Source organism: Furipterus horrens, unplaced genomic scaffold (genome assembly GCF_987537825.1).
Source record: "Furipterus horrens unplaced genomic scaffold, mFurHor1.1.pri manual_scaffold_5, whole genome shotgun sequence".
NCBI lineage: Eukaryota > Metazoa > Chordata > Mammalia > Chiroptera > Furipteridae > Furipterus > Furipterus horrens.
In genome coordinates, this window is record NW_028327175.1 from 101,269,469 (window position 1) to 101,288,444 (window position 18,976).

At 45.2% G+C, this 18,976-nt stretch overlaps 1 protein-coding gene across 4 annotated transcripts in view; it reads right to left on the minus strand.

The window, feature by feature from the left end:
- CALN1 (calneuron 1) overlaps positions 1 to 18,976 on the minus strand; it is a 508,279-nt gene that overhangs the window by 214,629 nt on the left and 274,674 nt on the right. For all 4 annotated transcript variants that reach the window (XM_090279122.1, XM_090279123.1, XM_090279125.1 and 1 more), the window contains one exon: positions 8,882 to 9,025. In XM_090279122.1, the coding sequence (XP_090135248.1) occupies positions 8,882 to 9,025 (144 nt within the window). The remainder of the gene's footprint in view (positions 1 to 8,881; positions 9,026 to 18,976) is intronic.

The window sequence follows — 18,976 nt, forward strand, 5'->3', positions numbered from 1 at the left end:
ACAAAACTATCTAAATTTGGGAGATATCGTTAAACTCTTCACAGTGGCAAATTTCTCCTCTTAGTTGCCTTAATTATTAAACAATGATGAATTAAAATAAAACAAGTAATCTACTGAAGTTGCTAGAAATGACATCAGGCAAAAGAGAAACAAAAACAGTAACAAAACAAACACAAAAGTATCCTACAATTAAAGCTAGGAGAAATGAAGATAAATTGCCACAATTGTGGAAGATGGTCTCATCACTCACTGGTCCATTTAGGCAGTGTCGCAAACTCCAAAGTCCATAGGGGCCAAGACTGTCCATCAGAAAGGAGCAGGTAGGTGAAAGACAATAAGGAATGGTGGAGACTGTGTCATTTGCCCTGCCTAGAAAGGACAGCTACTCAACTCCACCAAATTATTGCAGTAAAGGCAGGCAAGATTTGTTTTGCTAAATTCTCCAATATTTTAAGGAGAGAAAAATGAAGATTTTTAATATGAGATTCTCTGCTATATAAAATGATGTGTGAGCCAAAGAAAACATGGCTATGAGCTGTATTTGGCTTCTAGGCTGCAAATATACAACTTCCAATTTAGACTACTTACTTCAGCTTGAATAAATTTCAGCAACATATTTTTCCAGAAAAACTCCACTTTGTGTAGATGTTCAAATGTATTCACACAAAACTATATCAAGTATTCTTTTTTTAAATATCCCAAATTTTTATCTCTAATTTATTTTAGTGATAACTCTCTTTAATTCTTAAATATGTTATAGTTGTCAATGTACTGCTTTTCCCCCAAAGAATCAGCTCTTGGATCTGTTCATTAAATTGAAAGGTTTTTGGTTTTTGGTTTTTAATTTTTAAGTTTCTAAGTGGGTGAGGTTCTTATTCAAACTTTTGCTATTTCTTGTTACTGCATGTAATAAAAAATGCACCCCTAATAATTGTCCTTTGGAATTTAATTAAATTGTCTTCATGGCCTAATAAATAGCCATGTATAGTTAATGTTCCAGAATCACTTAGAAAAGAAGGGTATTCTCTTTTTAAGGGTGCAAAAATTTATATTACACAAACACACACATGCACACATGCTCATATACACACACACATTCAATGTCATCAGTTATGTTACTTAGTTTTATTCACTTGATCAACCTAAAGGGAATATTTAAAATCTCCCATTATAATTGTTTTTGCCCATATTCATAGTATTTACAAAGCTTTTCCTGAGGTAAAAATTTTGCAATGACTGTGCCATTCTAATTCTTTTCTAAAACTTAAAATCCTTGTCATCATTACTGTTATTCACCAAATATTTCCAGTTTACTCCCTTCTGGGCATATTAGATTCTGCACAGCTGTGTGACTTGCTTTAGCCAATGAGATGTGAACTGGAGTGACAACACTTCAAGAATCACTGTGTGATTCTCTCGGTCTCTGTCCTTTGCCATGGCTATCATGGAGACACAGGCTCAGAAGCCTCCCTCTGCCGGGGCTGCTGAATGAGCCTGACAACAAGGAAATACCCAGACAAGCTGCAGTGGACATACAGCCTGAGTGAGAACTTCCAGTCGGTGGCATGTGGCTGCTGAGATTTGGGGGGAATTACTTATTACTGCAGCTTATCCTTACTGAAAAGGATCAAAAAAAAAAAGACAATTTGCAAAGGGGAAAAAAATGGATAACCAAATCAACATATGAAAAACACATCTTTTCACTTATGAGTTAAAATAAATTCCTACTTTTCTAGTTTTATTTAATGTTATTTTTTAAATCCTCACCTGAGGACATTTTTTCATTTTTCATTTGAGAGAGAAAGAGACATCGAATGGTTGCCTTTCATACTCACCCCAACCAGGGATCGAACCCACAACCTGGGTATGTGCCTTGACCCAGAATCGAACCCACAGCCTTTCAGTCTATAGGATGACACTCCAACCAACTGAGCCACGCTGACCAGGGAAGTTCCTACTTTTCATCAATCATAATAGTAATGATTTGTTAAATAATATTCAATACTGGTCAGGGTGTTCTAAGATGGGCAGTCTCATATAATCCTTTTAGTAAACCTAGCCTGAGAGAAATGTAATTTATGTATAAAAAATTTTATCATCCTTATCATCATTCACATGATACTCTTACTTATAGAAACGCAGCATGGTCTCTGTTTTCATGTTGATGCAGTGTACAATATCTGGAAGAAAGGAACTTCCTAAATGAGATTCTGAGATCGGTTTGCTTATCTATGATCACAGAGAGCTAGAGTGCTTCTAGGGTGGCCTGAAAATAATCACTTGTTTCTTCCAACTTGAGAGAGGACCCCAAATTTAATTGTGTGGTCTATCGAATTGTAATATAAGTTGAAATTACAGGCTCATCAAGTCTCATGAAATTTAGGGCACTGATTGGAAAGGAGTGGGACCTGAGACTTAGGGGACCTCTGAGTGAATTTAGAAAACTGAATGCCCAAGTACCCCTGATGTCCTCTCTGATGTCTCCCTCAGGTCAGACAAGAGCAGCATGAAGAACTTAGAGACCCTGAATGCCCGTAATAAACACAACTGAGGCAGCTGCCTTCCAAGGAGATACCTATTTTCCAAATCTGCTCCCACCATGTTTCACTGCCTTTAAACCTATGACTAAATCAAACTGGCACATCTCAGGAGAAGTTTCAAGTCTGATATGGCAGAACACGGAGGCATAAAATATAGCTGATTTATATTAGTGTAAATCTGGCACATAGGTTTAGCCATGGGTTCTAGGGAGTTAAAACAAGGGAAACAGAATATAATATTAGTTGAGCGTGGTCTTATTAAGAGGGGTGCACATACCAGAAATTCTATTTTTGTTATGTTGGCCTGAGTAGCTGAAAGTGGCTCAAACAGTTTGGTCTATAGCTGAAATTTGGATTCAGTGTGGCCAACTGTCGGTAAGATTAAGATGATAGACCAACCTTTCCTGGCATAAAGCAGAGGAAGGGACTGCTTAGGGAGATAAGAGTGTTGGAGTGGATCCGTCACAAACATCCGCCACCACTACACATCCCAAGAGGCCTAAAGGACTTCCCCCTTCACTAAAACAACAGGAATCTTCAATTCACAAACTCTGCTCTAGGGTCAGGCTTGACTCATATAAGGATAACCTAGGGGGTGGCTGGAGTTCTTCGCCTGACCAAAGGTGACAGCAGAAGGCTATTTGGAACAGTAATTGGTAACCAAAACACTTACATGTAGGCTTGAAATATCTATGTAATGTCATGACTCTGGAGTGTACATGTGTGAGGTGTCTGTGTGTGTGTGTGTGTGTGTGTGTGTGTATGTGTTCTGTTCAGTCACTGCTTCAATATCCTATTATCCTTCTACTAAGTGACTTATATCCATTAAAATCACAAATATATAAAAGAGATGTGGTTAAGATCTTATATTCATATGGCTCTTACTAGTAACATGACCTGAGCAAGTTGCTCGAAATCTGTGCCCTTTGTTTTTCTCATCTATAAAGTGAAGATCATAATACTGCCTATCGCCATTATGAAGACTAAATCAGTTAATAAATAAAGTGCTCAGAACAGTGCTTGGCCCGTGGTGAAGATTATGTAATGTATCTGCTAATATCATTGTTACTCAACGTTATTATGGGGGCATGAAGGGCATTACATAAGTGTTAGTTACCATCATCATTACCCAGTTAAGACATCCCAGTTAGATCAAAGTGCAGCATTAATTTACTAACACAGAATGACGTTTTTAATCATCATGATTTAATACCAGTCATGCTTATTCACAAATGCAAACTTTTGGAGAGGTATTTTCCTATAACTGACTTGACCTTCATCAGCACTTTGGCTCTGTGAATTCCGGTTTTTAGAGTTACAAATCTCATGCATTGCATTACCGGCAGAAGACTAGGGAGGGGCTGCACTACACTGGAGAGGCCCTCAAACAAGGAAACACAGTTGTGTTTGCACCCCGTTTCTCCCTGTGTGCTCCCGCCTAGCACCTCTCCAACTTTAATGTACACATGAGTCGCCTGGGACTCTTGTTAAAATGCAGATTCCGAATCAGCACGCCTGGGGTGGGCCTGAGATTCAGCATTTTAAGCAAGCTCCCAGGTGACGCAGACTCTGCAGGTCCCTGGACCACAGTGAGAGGAGCAAGGAGGCGGAGGCCTCTGCCTGACCCACCACTGACTGTCCGCCGCCTTCACCAAATGCCCAGAGTTAAATGCCTTATGTGCCTTTCAGACATTAACCTTCTATTCGGACTCTTGCTCATACAAATATTCACAGGCTTGAAGATTTCTCTTTAGCTTTAGATTTTTTCTGTTGGCCGAAGGGGCCCAGTTATGTCAACACACACACATTGCTGTCCCTAATCTTTTCTGATTCTATTGGCCTGTTTGTTTGTTTGTCCGTCTGTTGGTTTGTTTAACACACTCTCTGGATGTTTCCTGATGGTCCCTAAGGTTTGGGATCCTCTGCTTTTGACTAAAAAGCCCCAGCTGCTTCCAGCTCACACCGGCGGTCTCACGTCATATCTGTGGTTAAGTGTCTTCCCCCCTCTCAGGAAAGCGGTGTGCATTCTAGCTCACAAATGAGACCCACGCCAGCTCCGGAGCATCCAAATCAGGACGCTGACGTGTCTGAACAGGAAGCGAAAGTGAGAGCTAGTCAGAATTAGGCATGTACGTTTCTGTCTTCTAGGACATCACAAATGAAAATAGAAAGGTCATAATCACATGACTAATCAGCAAAGGACTAAAACTTGCAGGAATGGATAGTCAGCGAGGGAAGATGTGGCCATGCAGGCCAGCTCTCCTACATGACTCTGGCCATCATTTCGTTCTCTGCAGCTCAGCGGTTTGACTTAAAATGAACCCAAAGCAAATCTTGCCAACCATTAAAAAAAGCCAGTTCACACAAAACAGACACCAGATAAATCCTTTTTTAAACTGAACTAAACTGAACTGAGTCCACTACCCAGGCAGTGGTGAACCTCCCAAAACAAACAAACAAAAAACTACAAACCTGCTGAGAGATAAGAATTCATTTCAAATGCCCAAATCTGTTGGAATTTAATGAGATTCTACCTCTTGGAGGAGCAGAAGCAAAATTAAGGAGGAAGAGGGAAAAGTCTGAATTGGTTGCAAAGAGGGAGGGACTTCTGTTCTTTAAGAAAAAGAGAGGGTTGCATTAGGAAATGTGAACATGGCAATGCAGGGCCACAGACCACTGCAAACGCCTCCTGGTTCGGTCGTTCCAGGAAACTGTTTGCAAAGCTAGCTGGATCCTCTCCAGATGGCCACGCTGGTGTGGCTGTAGAAAGCAGTCAAAAATATCCCTTGGGTGTGACGATCCCAAGTCCGCACTGCCCACAGAATGATGCAGGAGGCTCAGAGGGGCCCGGGCGCTGCTGCAGGACCACAGAGCTGAGGGAGCAGCCGGGGTCGGCACAGCCCACAGTCTCTTTCAAGCAGCCTTTCTCAGCCCACCTCTATAACAGAGCTAAGCTTTGGAGATACTTTCTGGGTGATTTTTATTGTATCAATCCTTCCAAGGATGATGCATAACTAGTACCATGATGCACTGCACCAAAGTTGGTGCCTGATGTGTAAAGAAGGCCTTGGGACACTGGGTTTAAATGCCTCCAGAAGCCTGATGGAGAGGGTTGCAGGTCTCCAGAGCCAGAGCTGAAAGAGAGATCCTGGCATAAAGCCTCCAGGATAGAGTGAATCCTGGTCCCCGACTGACTTTAGGGCAAAAGTCACCTAGCTGCAGAGGCTGATGAAAGGGGAGTGGGACAGTGATCACCAGGGACTGCAGAATCAAGGCCAAGTTCCAAGAAAGCCCCTTTTCAGTAGTGGGCCAAAGAGGGAGCCCTAGGCATTGGGCAAAAACATTTGGTTTTCTGTTTAGTACGGAACTGAGTCGTTCAGCCCATGCAATGCCCATACACACACCCCTCCACACACACACATACATGAGTCAGGTCCAGCACTGAAGGCAAATTGGCCTTGGGCCCAGAGAGCAATCCCAGACCCCACTGCCTGTCTTCTATTCTGTTCTCTAGAAAACCAGTTCCACACACAGACTGGAACTGTCTGGCTCCTGCAGGCTCGGTGTCCAGGAAACCCCCGCTGAGCTTCCTAATCCAGGGAGGCTACTGTTACATGCACAGCCAGCGAGGCACCCACTCCCAAGGAACCACCTAATGAAAGCCTCACGTGTTGACTCAGGCTGCACAGACACTCTCAGACTAATTCTAGCTGGGCCTCGTGCCGGAGGTATGACCTCACGCTTGGGAAAACCAGGGACCCCAGAAAGAGAAGTCTGGTATGTGGGCCAGATCTGCCCCTAATCATGGCCAGCTGGGATGGATGGAGACAGAGCCGCCTTTCCTGAGGCCGTTGAGGGCCAGGGGTCAGGGCCTGAGGGCCAGGAGGCACAGTCATCTTATAGCTAAGAAACCTCGGTTCTGGCCCAAGCACTCCTTTTTTTGGCATTATCCCCATAAACATTGCTGTCATTCCATGCCAAAGAGAAACTTAACTAGGCAGGGCCAAATCTCTGTGGAGAATTCCTAGTTACAGGAGCTAGAAAGGAAGGATATAATTAGAATCTGACTTAAAAAAAAAAAAAATAGAACAGCTGAAAAGACCCTATTAAGAGAAAGACACTGAAACACAGTCTATTTGCCCATGTTTAGAACCTTGTACCCCAGAAATTTCACTTGTCAGCATCATTTACAAAACACTTAAAGACCCACATTTCAGCCTCAGACTGGGCATCGTTCACTCAGCTCTTTACACACATAGGCATTTAATAGACTGTGTAGACAATTCCTTTGCCTGCATAGCTGCACTGTTCCCGTGTTCTGTATTAAATCTTTTGTAGGCAATAAAACTCTGAAGAAGCTGCACTTCAAAGGTAAATAAATGTGTTTTTACCTGATGTGGTCATCATGAAATAGCTAATGACTTGGGCTTTTGTTAAAGGACCTAATAGAAATTCCTCTGCAAGATTTGCTTATAAGTTTCAACTTGGAGCATTTATAGCTGAGTATGATAAGTTGCAAAAAAAAAAAAAAAAGGCAGAATTTGAAGTCTCTTAAATTGCATCCCATATGCAGTGTTTGCCTGAGTCCTGCTGAGGCCCCCTGAATAACCATCACATGAGATGCCCCAGGACTCCACGGACTCCTGGAATCACAGAGGATCTGTGATAGTGTAAAAATTTCCCATGAGCTGAATGACACTGAGGGCAAATACAAAGAAGAAAGATAGACTTTGATGAAGACCCTTCAAATCTCTTAGGAGTTACTCTCTGACAATAGACCCAGCTCACTTTTCAATAAATGTTGCTAATTCCATTTGCTTTTAGTCCATTTTACTAAGTTTTACTATGGTATTTGTAGGGAGATCAAAGCACAAAACCTTCTTGGTTCCATATGCAGAGGTATAAATTTAAATTTTTATTATTTTAAAGAGAAAACTTTTTCTGGAAATGTATCTGTAAAATAATGATGAGGGTAAATGGGAAAGAGATTTTGCTATGCAGTATGTGCTTTGCTCCAGCTTTTCAGAGATACTTCTAAAATGAAAAGAAAGGTCAAAAGCAAGCCCACGAAGACAGGATGATTCACAATCCATCAAAGCTGTAAGGACAAGGCTGGCTCTGCTCACACAACTGAACATCCCTGCTACAACATCTCTGTCCTAAACTGGAAAAGAAATGTCCATGGCTGTACTTGGAGGTTGGTGCTGTGGTTCATTCATCATGTGGTCACCCTTACTGCCAATCTTCCAGCAAGTTTCACAAGATAATAGAGGACAGCCTCATTCTTCCAATTAGCCTAAAGACCAAGCAAACATCGCCCTACCATGGCCTTGTTTCAAAAAGACACCGGTCCCCTCCCCTGCTTTCTTTTACTTGGTCCGTACTTCGTGTTCTACCAAGAGTCCCAACAGTCCACCACTCTGGAGCTCTTATGCCTGGAATCAAGCCACTTTTCAGAGGGGGTGTGTATGTTAAGAAATAAATAAGTAAGAAGGCTCTTTTCTGGACCTTCGGCCAAGGCAGGATATAAATGGAGTGCCACAGCCAGTTTGGGATAGACTCTTAGGATTTTAGAGTGTGAAAAAAAACTTAAAGATTATCTAATGCCGTTGTTTTTCAGAATTTTCAAGATACAGTAAAACTCTTTTCCCCATAAGGTTGTATGCAGAAATCCAGTATGTGAAACAGAGAGAAAAGAAGCTGTTCTATCCTTACAGTAAAATATTATTTAGCCACGAAAAGAGACGAAGCTGCAACATCAATGAACCTCACAAACATTATGTGAAGTGAAAGAAGCCAGTCACAAAGGACCACATGTTGCCTAATTCCCTTTGTATGAAATGTCCGAAAGAGGCAAATCTATAAAGATAGAAAAAAGCAGCTCAGTGGCTGCCTAAGCTGGGGTGGAGGGGAGGGTGTCGGGAGTGTTGGCTAAGGTGCCGGGCTGCTCCTTGGAGTGGTGAAATGTTATAAAATCAATTAGGGCATTGGTTGCACAAACCTGTGAACTGCACAGTTTAAATGGGTGAATTTTATGGTATGTGAATTCTATCTCAATAAAGCTGTTAAAAAGTTTAAAAAGTAAATTAAATTTTAAAAACCTGCTCTCACTGCTCTGGCAAGCAGGCCTCCTTCACCCTGCTCCCTCTAGTGGCCCCAGAACCACGTCTGCAGGCCCCCAGAGCTGTGTGGAATGATCTAGTCCAAGCTTCTACTCCTCGAATGTTAACCAAGACATGAACCCAAGTGTTCTGAATCCAAGTGCAGGACCCTTGAAATCAAAAGTCTTGCGGATGAGTCAAGGCCCATCTGAGGGGAGAGGGTGCTGGCTGGGGTCTCACCGTCCATGTCCAGGCGCTGCATGATGATGGCCAGCTCCACCTCACTCGGCATGTACCCCAGAGAGCGCATGGCCATTCCCAGCTCCTGCTTGGAGATGAAGCCATTCCCATCTCGGTCCAGAACCCGAAAGGCCTCTCGGATTTCTACAAGGAGAAAGCAAAGAAAATCCAACGGTCACATGGCTTAGTTTACTGCACTGAAACTGTTGGTGATTATCTACTGAAACCTCCTAACTGCTGTACAAATAGTGATATGTCAAAACCCTTTAATTCCGTAAAAGAGTGGCGAAAAGAGGGAAAAAAAAAGAGAGAGAGAGAGAAAGAAAGAAAAATGAAAGGAAAGAGGGGTGGAGGAGAGAAAAGAGGAGGAGAAAAAAGGGGGAAGGGAGGAAAGAGAGAAAAAAAAGGAAAAGAGCTTTGGAAGGAGGAGGTAACTGGCCCTGAGCATCCTAAAACACTGTAGTAGGGACACAGCTCAACAGTGGTTCCAGCAGAGAATCATGTTAACCAAGGGCACTTCTGAAGCAGGGATGAAGATGAGGTTTTGTCTGTAAGAAGAAAAGCTACCGCATAACTTTGGCTATTAAGAGGAAAGGAGAATGAGACTCCTATGCAGAAAGCTTTTACAACCTCGTAGGAGGAGAGGAGATGTGTATCCTGCTGCTTTTATTTCATTCCTCTAATTTACAGTTGTTTTATGGCTACAAACAACTTCAGATCAATAAGGGTGCAACAAAAGCCCGAAAGACTTATTAAATCACATCCTGTGAGGCTGGCAGAGCATTGGACCCTGCTATCAAGTAGGCCATTACCCTGGGCAGGTGGTCTCCCACCTTCTTACCCCAACAGGACTTGTTCTGCTTCACCCAGAGTCCCTCCCTCCAGAGCCCCTGTGGTGTTAGTTCTGGGTTGGCTGAGCATTGCCTAACACTTCACACCCCTTCGAGGCATGACATGGTGAATTCGAGATCACAGTCTGAAGATGAGAAATTCCTCCATCGTATCTGAGAACCAGACTTGGCCAGCTTTGATTTTTCACCCATCAACCCGGTGCAAGCCCAGGTATGGCCTTTGCCAACATTCATCATGCCATTCAACGCACATTGGCTGTCTGTACCTGAGGAGCACTGTAGTGAATACCGCAGAGAAATAACCATCACTTGCTGGCATCGTGGTTCTCCTTCAGAGCCCTACACTCTGGTCAGGAAGGGAGGATCCACACAGAAACTTGCAGGTACCCTTAAAACTAATACAAGACCTTGGCCCTAATCCATTCAGTTACTACTTTCTAAATATCTGACTTGCTCGCAGCAAATACCTTGAACCACACCCTTTTCCAAACAGGCATTGCCCTTTCCTATTTACATCAATTTCCTATGACTGCTATAACAAACCATGACAGACTTGGCTGCTTAAAACAAAACAAATTTATTCTCTCACAGTCTAGAGTCCAAAAGTCTGAAATCAATACCACTGGACCAGAGTAAAGGTGTGGACAGGGGCAGTGGGGCTCTGGAGGTGGGGGATTTGTTCTTGCCCCCTTCCAGCTTCCAGTGGCCGCCAGCATCCCTTGCGGTGCGGCTGCGTCACTCCACTCTCTGCCTCTGTGGTCACACTGCCTTCTCCCCTCTGTCTGCGATCTCCCTCTGCCTCCCTCCTATAAGGACTCATGTTTACATTTAGGGACCACCCAGATAGTCCAGGATAATTTCCCTATCTCAAGATCTTTAAATTAATTACATCTGCAAAAAAAACAAACAAACAAAAAAAAAAACCCTTTTCCAAGGTAACATTTACAGGGTCCAGAGATGAGCCCCTGGTACTTTATGGGGGTGTTTTTCAGGCTACTGCACTATCCCATCCAGCTGTCTTCCCTGACACACTCTGCCCTCCTCTTTACTTGCCTAAATCAAATTAGTCCTGAAGGCCAAACCAGGGGCCATGGAACCCACAAAATGTCTTTGCTCACTAGAGCCTAAGTCATCTCCCTTTCTGCCAACCATCAGCAGGTCCTTCATTCTTGTCACATGACATTGAATACGACCCACCTAGAAATGAGAGAACTGGTGTAGAAACCAGGGCTTCTCCTCTGAGCTGTAAGCTCCTCGTACACTTCATTCATCTCTGCACATTCCCACCCACACTCGGAAGGAGGCGCTAGACAGACAGCTGTTGAATGGGTGGTGGGTCTGAATAAATAAGGATCCCGTGTTGGTAGCAAATTCATCATCGATACGAGTTCAGCACGCTGAATGCTTTCTGTGAATAATTGTGGGCTCCGGCTCAGACAGGACCAGTCAGTGCGCCAGGACCCTCGGCTCCCGGCCAGGCGTATTAGCTAATTAAGTCTGCCGCCAGACCCTGAGGCCTCAGTTTGCTCATGTGTAAAATGAGCTGGTGAGCTGCAAGGATCCCTAAGGTCCTTCCAGCCTCCTTTCTGTAGATCTGTGGACATCATTAACGTGTTTGAGAGAAGAACAGGAAGCCTGTGTTCCCTTTCATACCCTGTTAATCTGCTGCTCAGACGGCCCTCTTTTTTCTATTGACGATACAGAAAGAAAATTTTAGTCAAGTCCAAATTCTGAATCAAGGGGTTTGTCTGCACTTTCAGGCTTTTTATCAACAGGACATGCCCAAGATTACCAAAGCAGCCATTTGTTTTCCTACCAAGTCCCTGATGGCCTGAAAAGAGCTTAGAGCTGCTGCTCAGCTTGCGGTCATGGCTCACAGCGCTCGAGGACACTGGGACAGAGACCGTGGCCTTGCCTGGGCCCAGATCCCCAGGCACCAAGAATAGGAGGGTGCAGAGACGGGGTCTCTGACATGGCAGTCAGCACACAAGGAAACCAGGAGAGTCTTCTCCCCCGGGCTGAATTTCCCCATCTGAAAACAGGCTGGGGTGGGTCTCCTTCCAGCCTTTACAGCAGGGTATTACATGGGCTGGCAGATGATGGCAGGGATTCCACCAGGGGCCACAGAAGAGGCCAGGATCCCAGGAGGGCCAGCTGGAGGGTGAGCTGCAGGCAGAGCTCTGCCCCGTGTTCTCTGGGCCACTCCTGTACCAAGGCCCCATCTCCATCCATGTCCCATCCCTCTGACTCCAGCCTGCATCCCCTGGGCCACTGCTACCACTCTGAAAGGGTGACAGGACCTGGCCTCATTCCTGTGCTCCCCCTGCCTGCCCTAGATTTTACAGACAAATGAGCCTGTATCCTTCCATGGGACATCCCGGAGGGGCCTGGGTGGGGATGTTTGAGAACTTGGCCTGGAAATGAGGGCTTGGCATGTGTGCCTGCTGATCCCTGCCCAGCTGCCTGGGCTCCTCCCAGAGTTGCCTCACCCCAGGGGCTACTGGATGTGGTAAGGCAGACCGAAGACAGGGGTCACCCCAGCATTGCCCTGCTGTGAAGGACATAACATGCTCCTTTGAAACCTCGAACCCCCGTGGTTTGTCCCATCTGTAGCAAGTGATCAAGCAGGCCTTTCCCCAGCCCAGGACAGGACAGGCAGGCACCTCAGCTCAGGGTTTTGTTTTCTGTGGCCCCAAGGTAAGCGGGACAAAGCCATCCTTCTCTGTTTGCACAGAACATCTGCTCCTGACTCCCTGAATAAAGCTCACTAACATCATTTCTTTCAAACTTTCAGAGTGAAAAAAAAAAAAAGTACAAAACTAGAAACCCATAATGGGAGCCTCTGGGGAGTCAGGCCAGGGAAAGCCCAGGCAAACGAGAAGCTTATTAGTAGGAAATGGGTCTTGCAGTCTGAGGCATGTGATGTGTGCCTCATTTTATATTTAAGAGCAAGCAGGGTGTGAGAAATAAGCCCATAAAACCAGCAGAGACTTGAGAGCAGGCCAGGTCCCACTGCCTCCGGCTACAGCATGAAGGGACTCTGGCCACTTTCCACATCCTTGGGAAGCAGGGGCCACAGATGAGGTTTTAGGAACAGCCCAGTAACGGGGTGTGCTTTTCACTGCAATATATTCCCTCTTTGGGCTGACGTCCCTCGTGTTTCAGAGCTACATAAGTGTGCTGAGCATTTGCTTTTTAATTTAGTTTTGGCCTCACACAGCCGTGCACAGCAGGAACCAGCATGGCAAGTCCACTGTGGCCAAGATGCCTCAGCGGCCGGAGAGGAACATCTGCAATGGAGATCAGGGCCTGCCCAACAGTCACGTGGGAAAGAAAACGTGGTAAGACAGCTCTTCTGAAAAAAGCAATCGACTCTATGCATATGGAATCTCTCAGAACCAAAGTCTGCATTCCCACAGGGATCTGAGCTTCTCCTCCATGGAGCAATGCTGATGTTCCGAAGCCAAGCAAGGCCCATGCTAAACACGGTCCTGCTCCAGACATGGTCCTGCTCTAGAGCCCAAGAGAGTCACTTCTCGTTAAGCCTGCAAGTCTGCTTTCTCAAAGATAGGCACGGCCACCACAGGTGCCACCTGCATCCTGACCCAGCGCCCTCTGAGACCCAGGCCTTAGCTCTGCAACGCCCCTGAGGGACAGAGCCAATTCGAGCAATAACAACAGCAAGGGCATACCTACCATACGGAACAGAGAACAGACTCATCAATCAGGCCGCCTAAATGGAGTGTGCACCAGATGAAATCCAGACTCCAGCCAGAGTCAATATTCATTGGCTAATGTCTGGCTTTGAAGGCTCAGCTGACATTCACAGCGCTCAAGATTAGTAACAAAGAACAACGGTTTTCTCATCTCAGTCCCCGTTATATGTGAAATCTGTTTATCCTTCACAGAAATGTATCTTTCAGAAGACTGTGGGCTTTAACCACAAAAAGAGATGCTTCTATTAATGAACAAGATGAATTCTGTTGATACACAATGTTGAGAAATTGCAAAACTGGAATAGATGCAGCTCAGCAAGGCTAGGCAAGTCGATTATTAAATAACAACACAAACGTACCAGAAAATATAAGACACAAACTTGGAGCTCATTTTTCAGAAGATATAATAAGACAAAGACTAAGCCGACGACAAGAGATTTAGAAGGGTTTCTACCTTCTCTGGGAAAGATAAGAAATGAATATTTAGAGATGATTCATCAATGAAATGCTCCTGTTTACTTATTATATGCCAGTGCTATGCCAGAATAGATAGGTAGCAAAAGAAACTTTCCAGGCTGTTAGAAGCTTATATTCTAGATGGAAAGACAGAGAGGTGACCAAATATTCATAACACAAAACGACAAGCTTAGTAACACAAGTCTGCACAAAACCCCACAGAAGTCCCTCCAGGGGATGAAAGACATGACAGAGAGGCAGCTCTGTGAAAGCGCCGCCCTTGGATGTTTTGAACCTGAAGGCCATGGAGGAAGGGAAAGGAGGCAGAGTGGAGAGAACAGTCAAGGTGGGCACGTCTAGCACACTGGCTGCACTGAGAGGTGAGGGTGGGGAAGTGCAGGGGGGCAAAATTGCAAAGCGCCTTTGGAGTCATCTGAGCTTAATCCTGCAGGCCTGGGGTTGGCAATTTGTAAATAAAGTTTTATTGGAACACAGCCACGTTTACATAGTGTCTGTCTGTTGTCCATCTGTCTGCTACTTTTGTACTAAATAAATAAAATTGAGAAATTATGGTAGAACGGCTTGGTCCTCAAAGCTTAAAATTTTTATACTCCGGCCTTTATAGTTAAAGTTTGTGTACCGCACTGTAGGCCACAGGGAACTCTCATTGGGTTTAGATTTTTTTAAAACGAAAAAGGACCAGATTGATTTTTAAAGTGAGAGCTCTGGCATCAGGGTGGCTAAGACCAGCATGACGAGAGGAAAAGCAGGGCCCTCACCCGGCGGTTGCCACGGAGTCGAAGGGGCGACGAGGACCCTGGAGCTCAGCAGTGCGGTGCTGGCGGGAAGGTCCAGCACACGTTGCTGGGAGACTGGTCAATGCTCGGGGCGGGGGTGGGGGCGGTGCAGGTGTGTGGGGTCTGGCAGGGGAAGGATCTGAGGATGATGCTGGGGGTTCCAGTTTGCCTGATGGGTTGAGTAGCGAGGACATTAACTGAGAGAGAATGCGGGAGGAAGCACAAGTTGTCAGGGAGGGAAGGGACGTGGCCCCTGGCCCCACAGAGCACAGGGACAGCCTTGAGAGACACCCAGGCGGGCGGTGCGGGGAGCACGTGGAAACACGCGGCTATAGCACCTGGAGAAAATGGGAAGGGAAGGACCATAATTGCGCGTAAGACACTGATTCAGTCCCAGTGCGGGCTTCAGTGTGAATGAGTTCCAATTTAATTATCATCAATCAGTCAACAAAAACAACTAACTGGTTCCAGTAATCATGGCACACAGAGGTGAGAGCTCAGACCACAAAGGGGACACGGTGCTCAGGAGCAGGGGTGTGCTGGGAGGAGGCAGGAACCCAGAAGTGCCCCAGCATCTCATAATGCTGACTGTGGGGGACAGGCCACATGGGTCGCGGCAGGGGGGCAGCAGCAGCATACAAGTCACCTTTTCAACCTGGCTTTTTTTTCTCAGTACATTTTTAAAGGTTTAAAGCCTAGGTTATTTGGTGTTTGAGGTATGAATGAATCCATTTCAACAAATTTATTGAGCTTTTCCCAGGCTCGGCTCTGATGAAATCCTACAGCAGACGTCAAAGAGCTATGTCAGAGGGGGTCCTAACCCAGAGTGGGGGGCACTGCCTGCATAGAGCTGTTTGTTTAAATTGACTCTTGTTACACAAAGAGTTTTAGGAGGTTCAAAAAAATTAAAATTTACCTAAGAGAAAAAGCCGAACGCACAGGAGTGAGAGGAGAGAAGATGAACTAGGAAACACTGGGAAAACATACAGGGACAAGGTGAGACCTAAGACAACCTAGAAGCAAGCTGAGAACTGGAGTCAATGCGACAGAGAGGGCTTCCAGCAGGGGCACCCATGGGCCAGGGGAGGAAAGGGCTGCGTCCGCGGGCGCCGGGCCCTTGGTTAGAAGCGAGGGCCCAGTCGGGAGATGCCTGCAAAAGGACAAGGTGGGCAATAGTGAACGTCCCTCCCAGTGGGCGTAACTGCACCTGTGACTAAGGTTCAAATCCAGGCTTGAGCAGGGCTCCTGTAAACTCCCGGCCCCAGAAGCACCAGGAGTGACTGTTCTCCTGGGAGCAGGCAAGAGGCCGTATCAGAATGCAGTTCAAAGGCCCCGGGATCAAGGCTGGAGGGTCAGTGACACAATGCTCACGCTGTGTATCCCAGGTGTCCCCGTGCCGCTGACTCTTCATTACCCCACGGCCCCAATGACAATTTGAATTCAAAAGTAAAGCCAATCTGACGTTCAGAAAGAAAAGCGTTTCAATAACTTATTAGGTAGTGAAATTATACGGATAAAGACTAAGTTTCCCAACTCATGAAAAATAATCACTTCTTTCCTAAAACAGGGCGACATGAGGCAGTCTGAAAGCCAGGGGCATCTACCTCTACAGATCAAACTGAATTGGTTATAGCAAGCCAGGCCAGTTAAAGCTAATGGAAAAGCTCCCAACAGTGAGAGCACAGGCCAGGGGGCACCTGTGATGAACTGCAAGGTCTGGGCGGGACTGGAAGGAAAACCACTAACTAAGTGGGAATATGTGCGAGAGTGAGACTGGCTGCAGGGCCCCTGTACAAAAAGCCACAGTGATGAGTGAAGAGAGAGGGAGGAGATTTAGCCAGGGGGCAGTTCTCTCTGTCTTGAAGGGTTCTGGTCCTGCCCTCTGGGGTGGGGAGACACCCTCAAAAGAATAGAGCTAGACCTACACAGAATGCTACATGTTTTCAGGTTTCACATTAATTTATGCTTCTGAAAAACGCCCCCAAATCTATAAAAAAATAAAATAAAAATCTATACTTTACAAGCCAGCAATAGCCATTGTGAATAGGTTAGGGTATTTTATTCCAAATTTTTATGTATAAATTTCTTAAATTAGGGTCACACACCCTCCACAGCTTTATATCATCTTTTTTTTCATTTAATACAATATCATTTTAATTTTCCATCTTATTTAACTGGACCTTTATACATCACTTTTGAGGGCTACACAGTTTTCCATAATATGGCTACAACCAAACTCCTAGTGTAGGACATTTAGATTATTTCCGGTTTTAAATAATGCTTCAATGGGAACCTTTGTACATAAATCTCCATGCAGTTTGAAGATCATTTCCTTAAGATGATAACCTAGGAATGAACTACTGGGTTAGGAACATTTTTTTTATATTGAGTTTATAGGGATGACATTGGTTCACAAAATTGTGCAGGTTTCAAGTGTACAACTCAACAAAGCATCATCTGCTCACTGCATTGTGTGCCCATCGCCCCAAACAAAGTCCCTGCCCATCCCCATTTCCTCTCCTTTGCCCACCTCCATCTAGTCCCCACCCCCTCCCCCTGGCCATCACCACCCTGTTGTCTGTGCCTATGGGCTATGCTTCTATGTTCTTCGGCTAATCTCTTCATGCTCTTTCATCCAGTTTCCCCACCCTCCTCCTCTCTGCTTGCTGTCAGTCTGCTCCATGTACCCAGGCCTCGGTTTCTATTTAAATACTGAATACATATTGCTAGGTTGCCCTCTGTGATCTGTTTCTACTCCAAAGACTTCTGACACCGAATGTGTGAGTTTTTTCCCCACACAAACTAATTCGCCAACTCTCTGGATACCAACTGGGTGCTCAGTAACTTAATCCCGTTCTGATGCTAACTACTCAGAGTTACTGTATACCTTCTAGGCCACTTGAACTTCTGACAGAGCGGATAGGAAGTCTGGGGTTCCCATAACCCCTCCTCAGATTTGATAATTTGCTAGAAGAACTCACAGAACTCAGGAAAGTTCTTTACTTCCATTTACCAGTTTATATAAAGGCTATAAGTCAGGAACAGCCAAATGGAAAAGATACATAGGGCAGGGTGGGGAGTACATGAAACTTCCATCTTACCCTGTCTGGGGGCACGACCCTCCCAGCACCTCAATGTTCACCCACCAAGAAGCTCTACAAACCCCATCATTTAGGGGTTACATGCAGGTTCCATTACTTAAGCATGAGTGATGAAATGTTGGCAGCTGGTAACTGAGCTCACTCTCCAGCCCCTGGCTAAAAGTTCCACCCTTCTATTCATGCCTTGATCTTTCTGGCAACCAGGCCTCATTCTGGACTTGACCCCAGTCACCAGTCATCTCTTTAGCATACAGAAGACACTTACCACTCTTGAGGTTCCAAAAGTTTTAGGGGCTCTGGGCCAAGAATCACGAAAGAAGATCAATATACGAGATATATTTCCTATTATAACACAAAATCAAAAAGGCAGTATCAATTATGACCATCCTCCATTTAACATCATTTTTTTGCACAAAAATCCAATCTCTGTGAGACATGCCTTTCATCTAGTTATCTCTTAGGCTTTCTTTCCTGAAGTTCAAGGCCCAAATGATTACAAAGGGAGGCTTCAAGGAAATGTAGGCAACTCAGATGATGTCTCAAAAGGTCCTGCAGGGTAATCCCAGCACCATGAGTGGACCCACATTCAGTACAGTGCCTCGCCCAAAAGAGGGGTCTGGAAATGCCTGCACATGGCTGAGATGGAGCAGATGCTCAGAGAGCGCAAAGGGGCTCCCCTGACCCGGGACGAGGAGGGGCGAGTGGAGAGAAACCACTTTCCTGACACCAGGCTGCACTGCTTCCAGGGCAGGATGCTGGGTAGTTTGTCCTAAGAGGAAATGGACCCTCTCGCAGATCCAGCAGACTGCTCAGCATCATGGAGACAAGCACAGCCTTTCTCACAACAGGAGCCATTTCTCGAATGGCAATAAGCACATGCTCAGGGAAAACAAGGCACATGTCCCAGGCAGAAAAGAGGCATCATATCATTTGGCACATAGGCAAAATCGGATGCATCTGCAAGCAGCAAATTCAGCGGAATTTATCTGTGAACAACCTGGTGACAATCGATACAATTAATTTTTCATTAAGCCACACTGTTCCTAAGCTATAAATGTTAATAACCTGAGATCAGAGAATAATCGACATCTAAGAAAACTAAATCATTTTGTGGACTTAGCACCAATATGGAGGCCAGAAGAACAAGATCCAAATTCCAGAAATAAACTAGAGG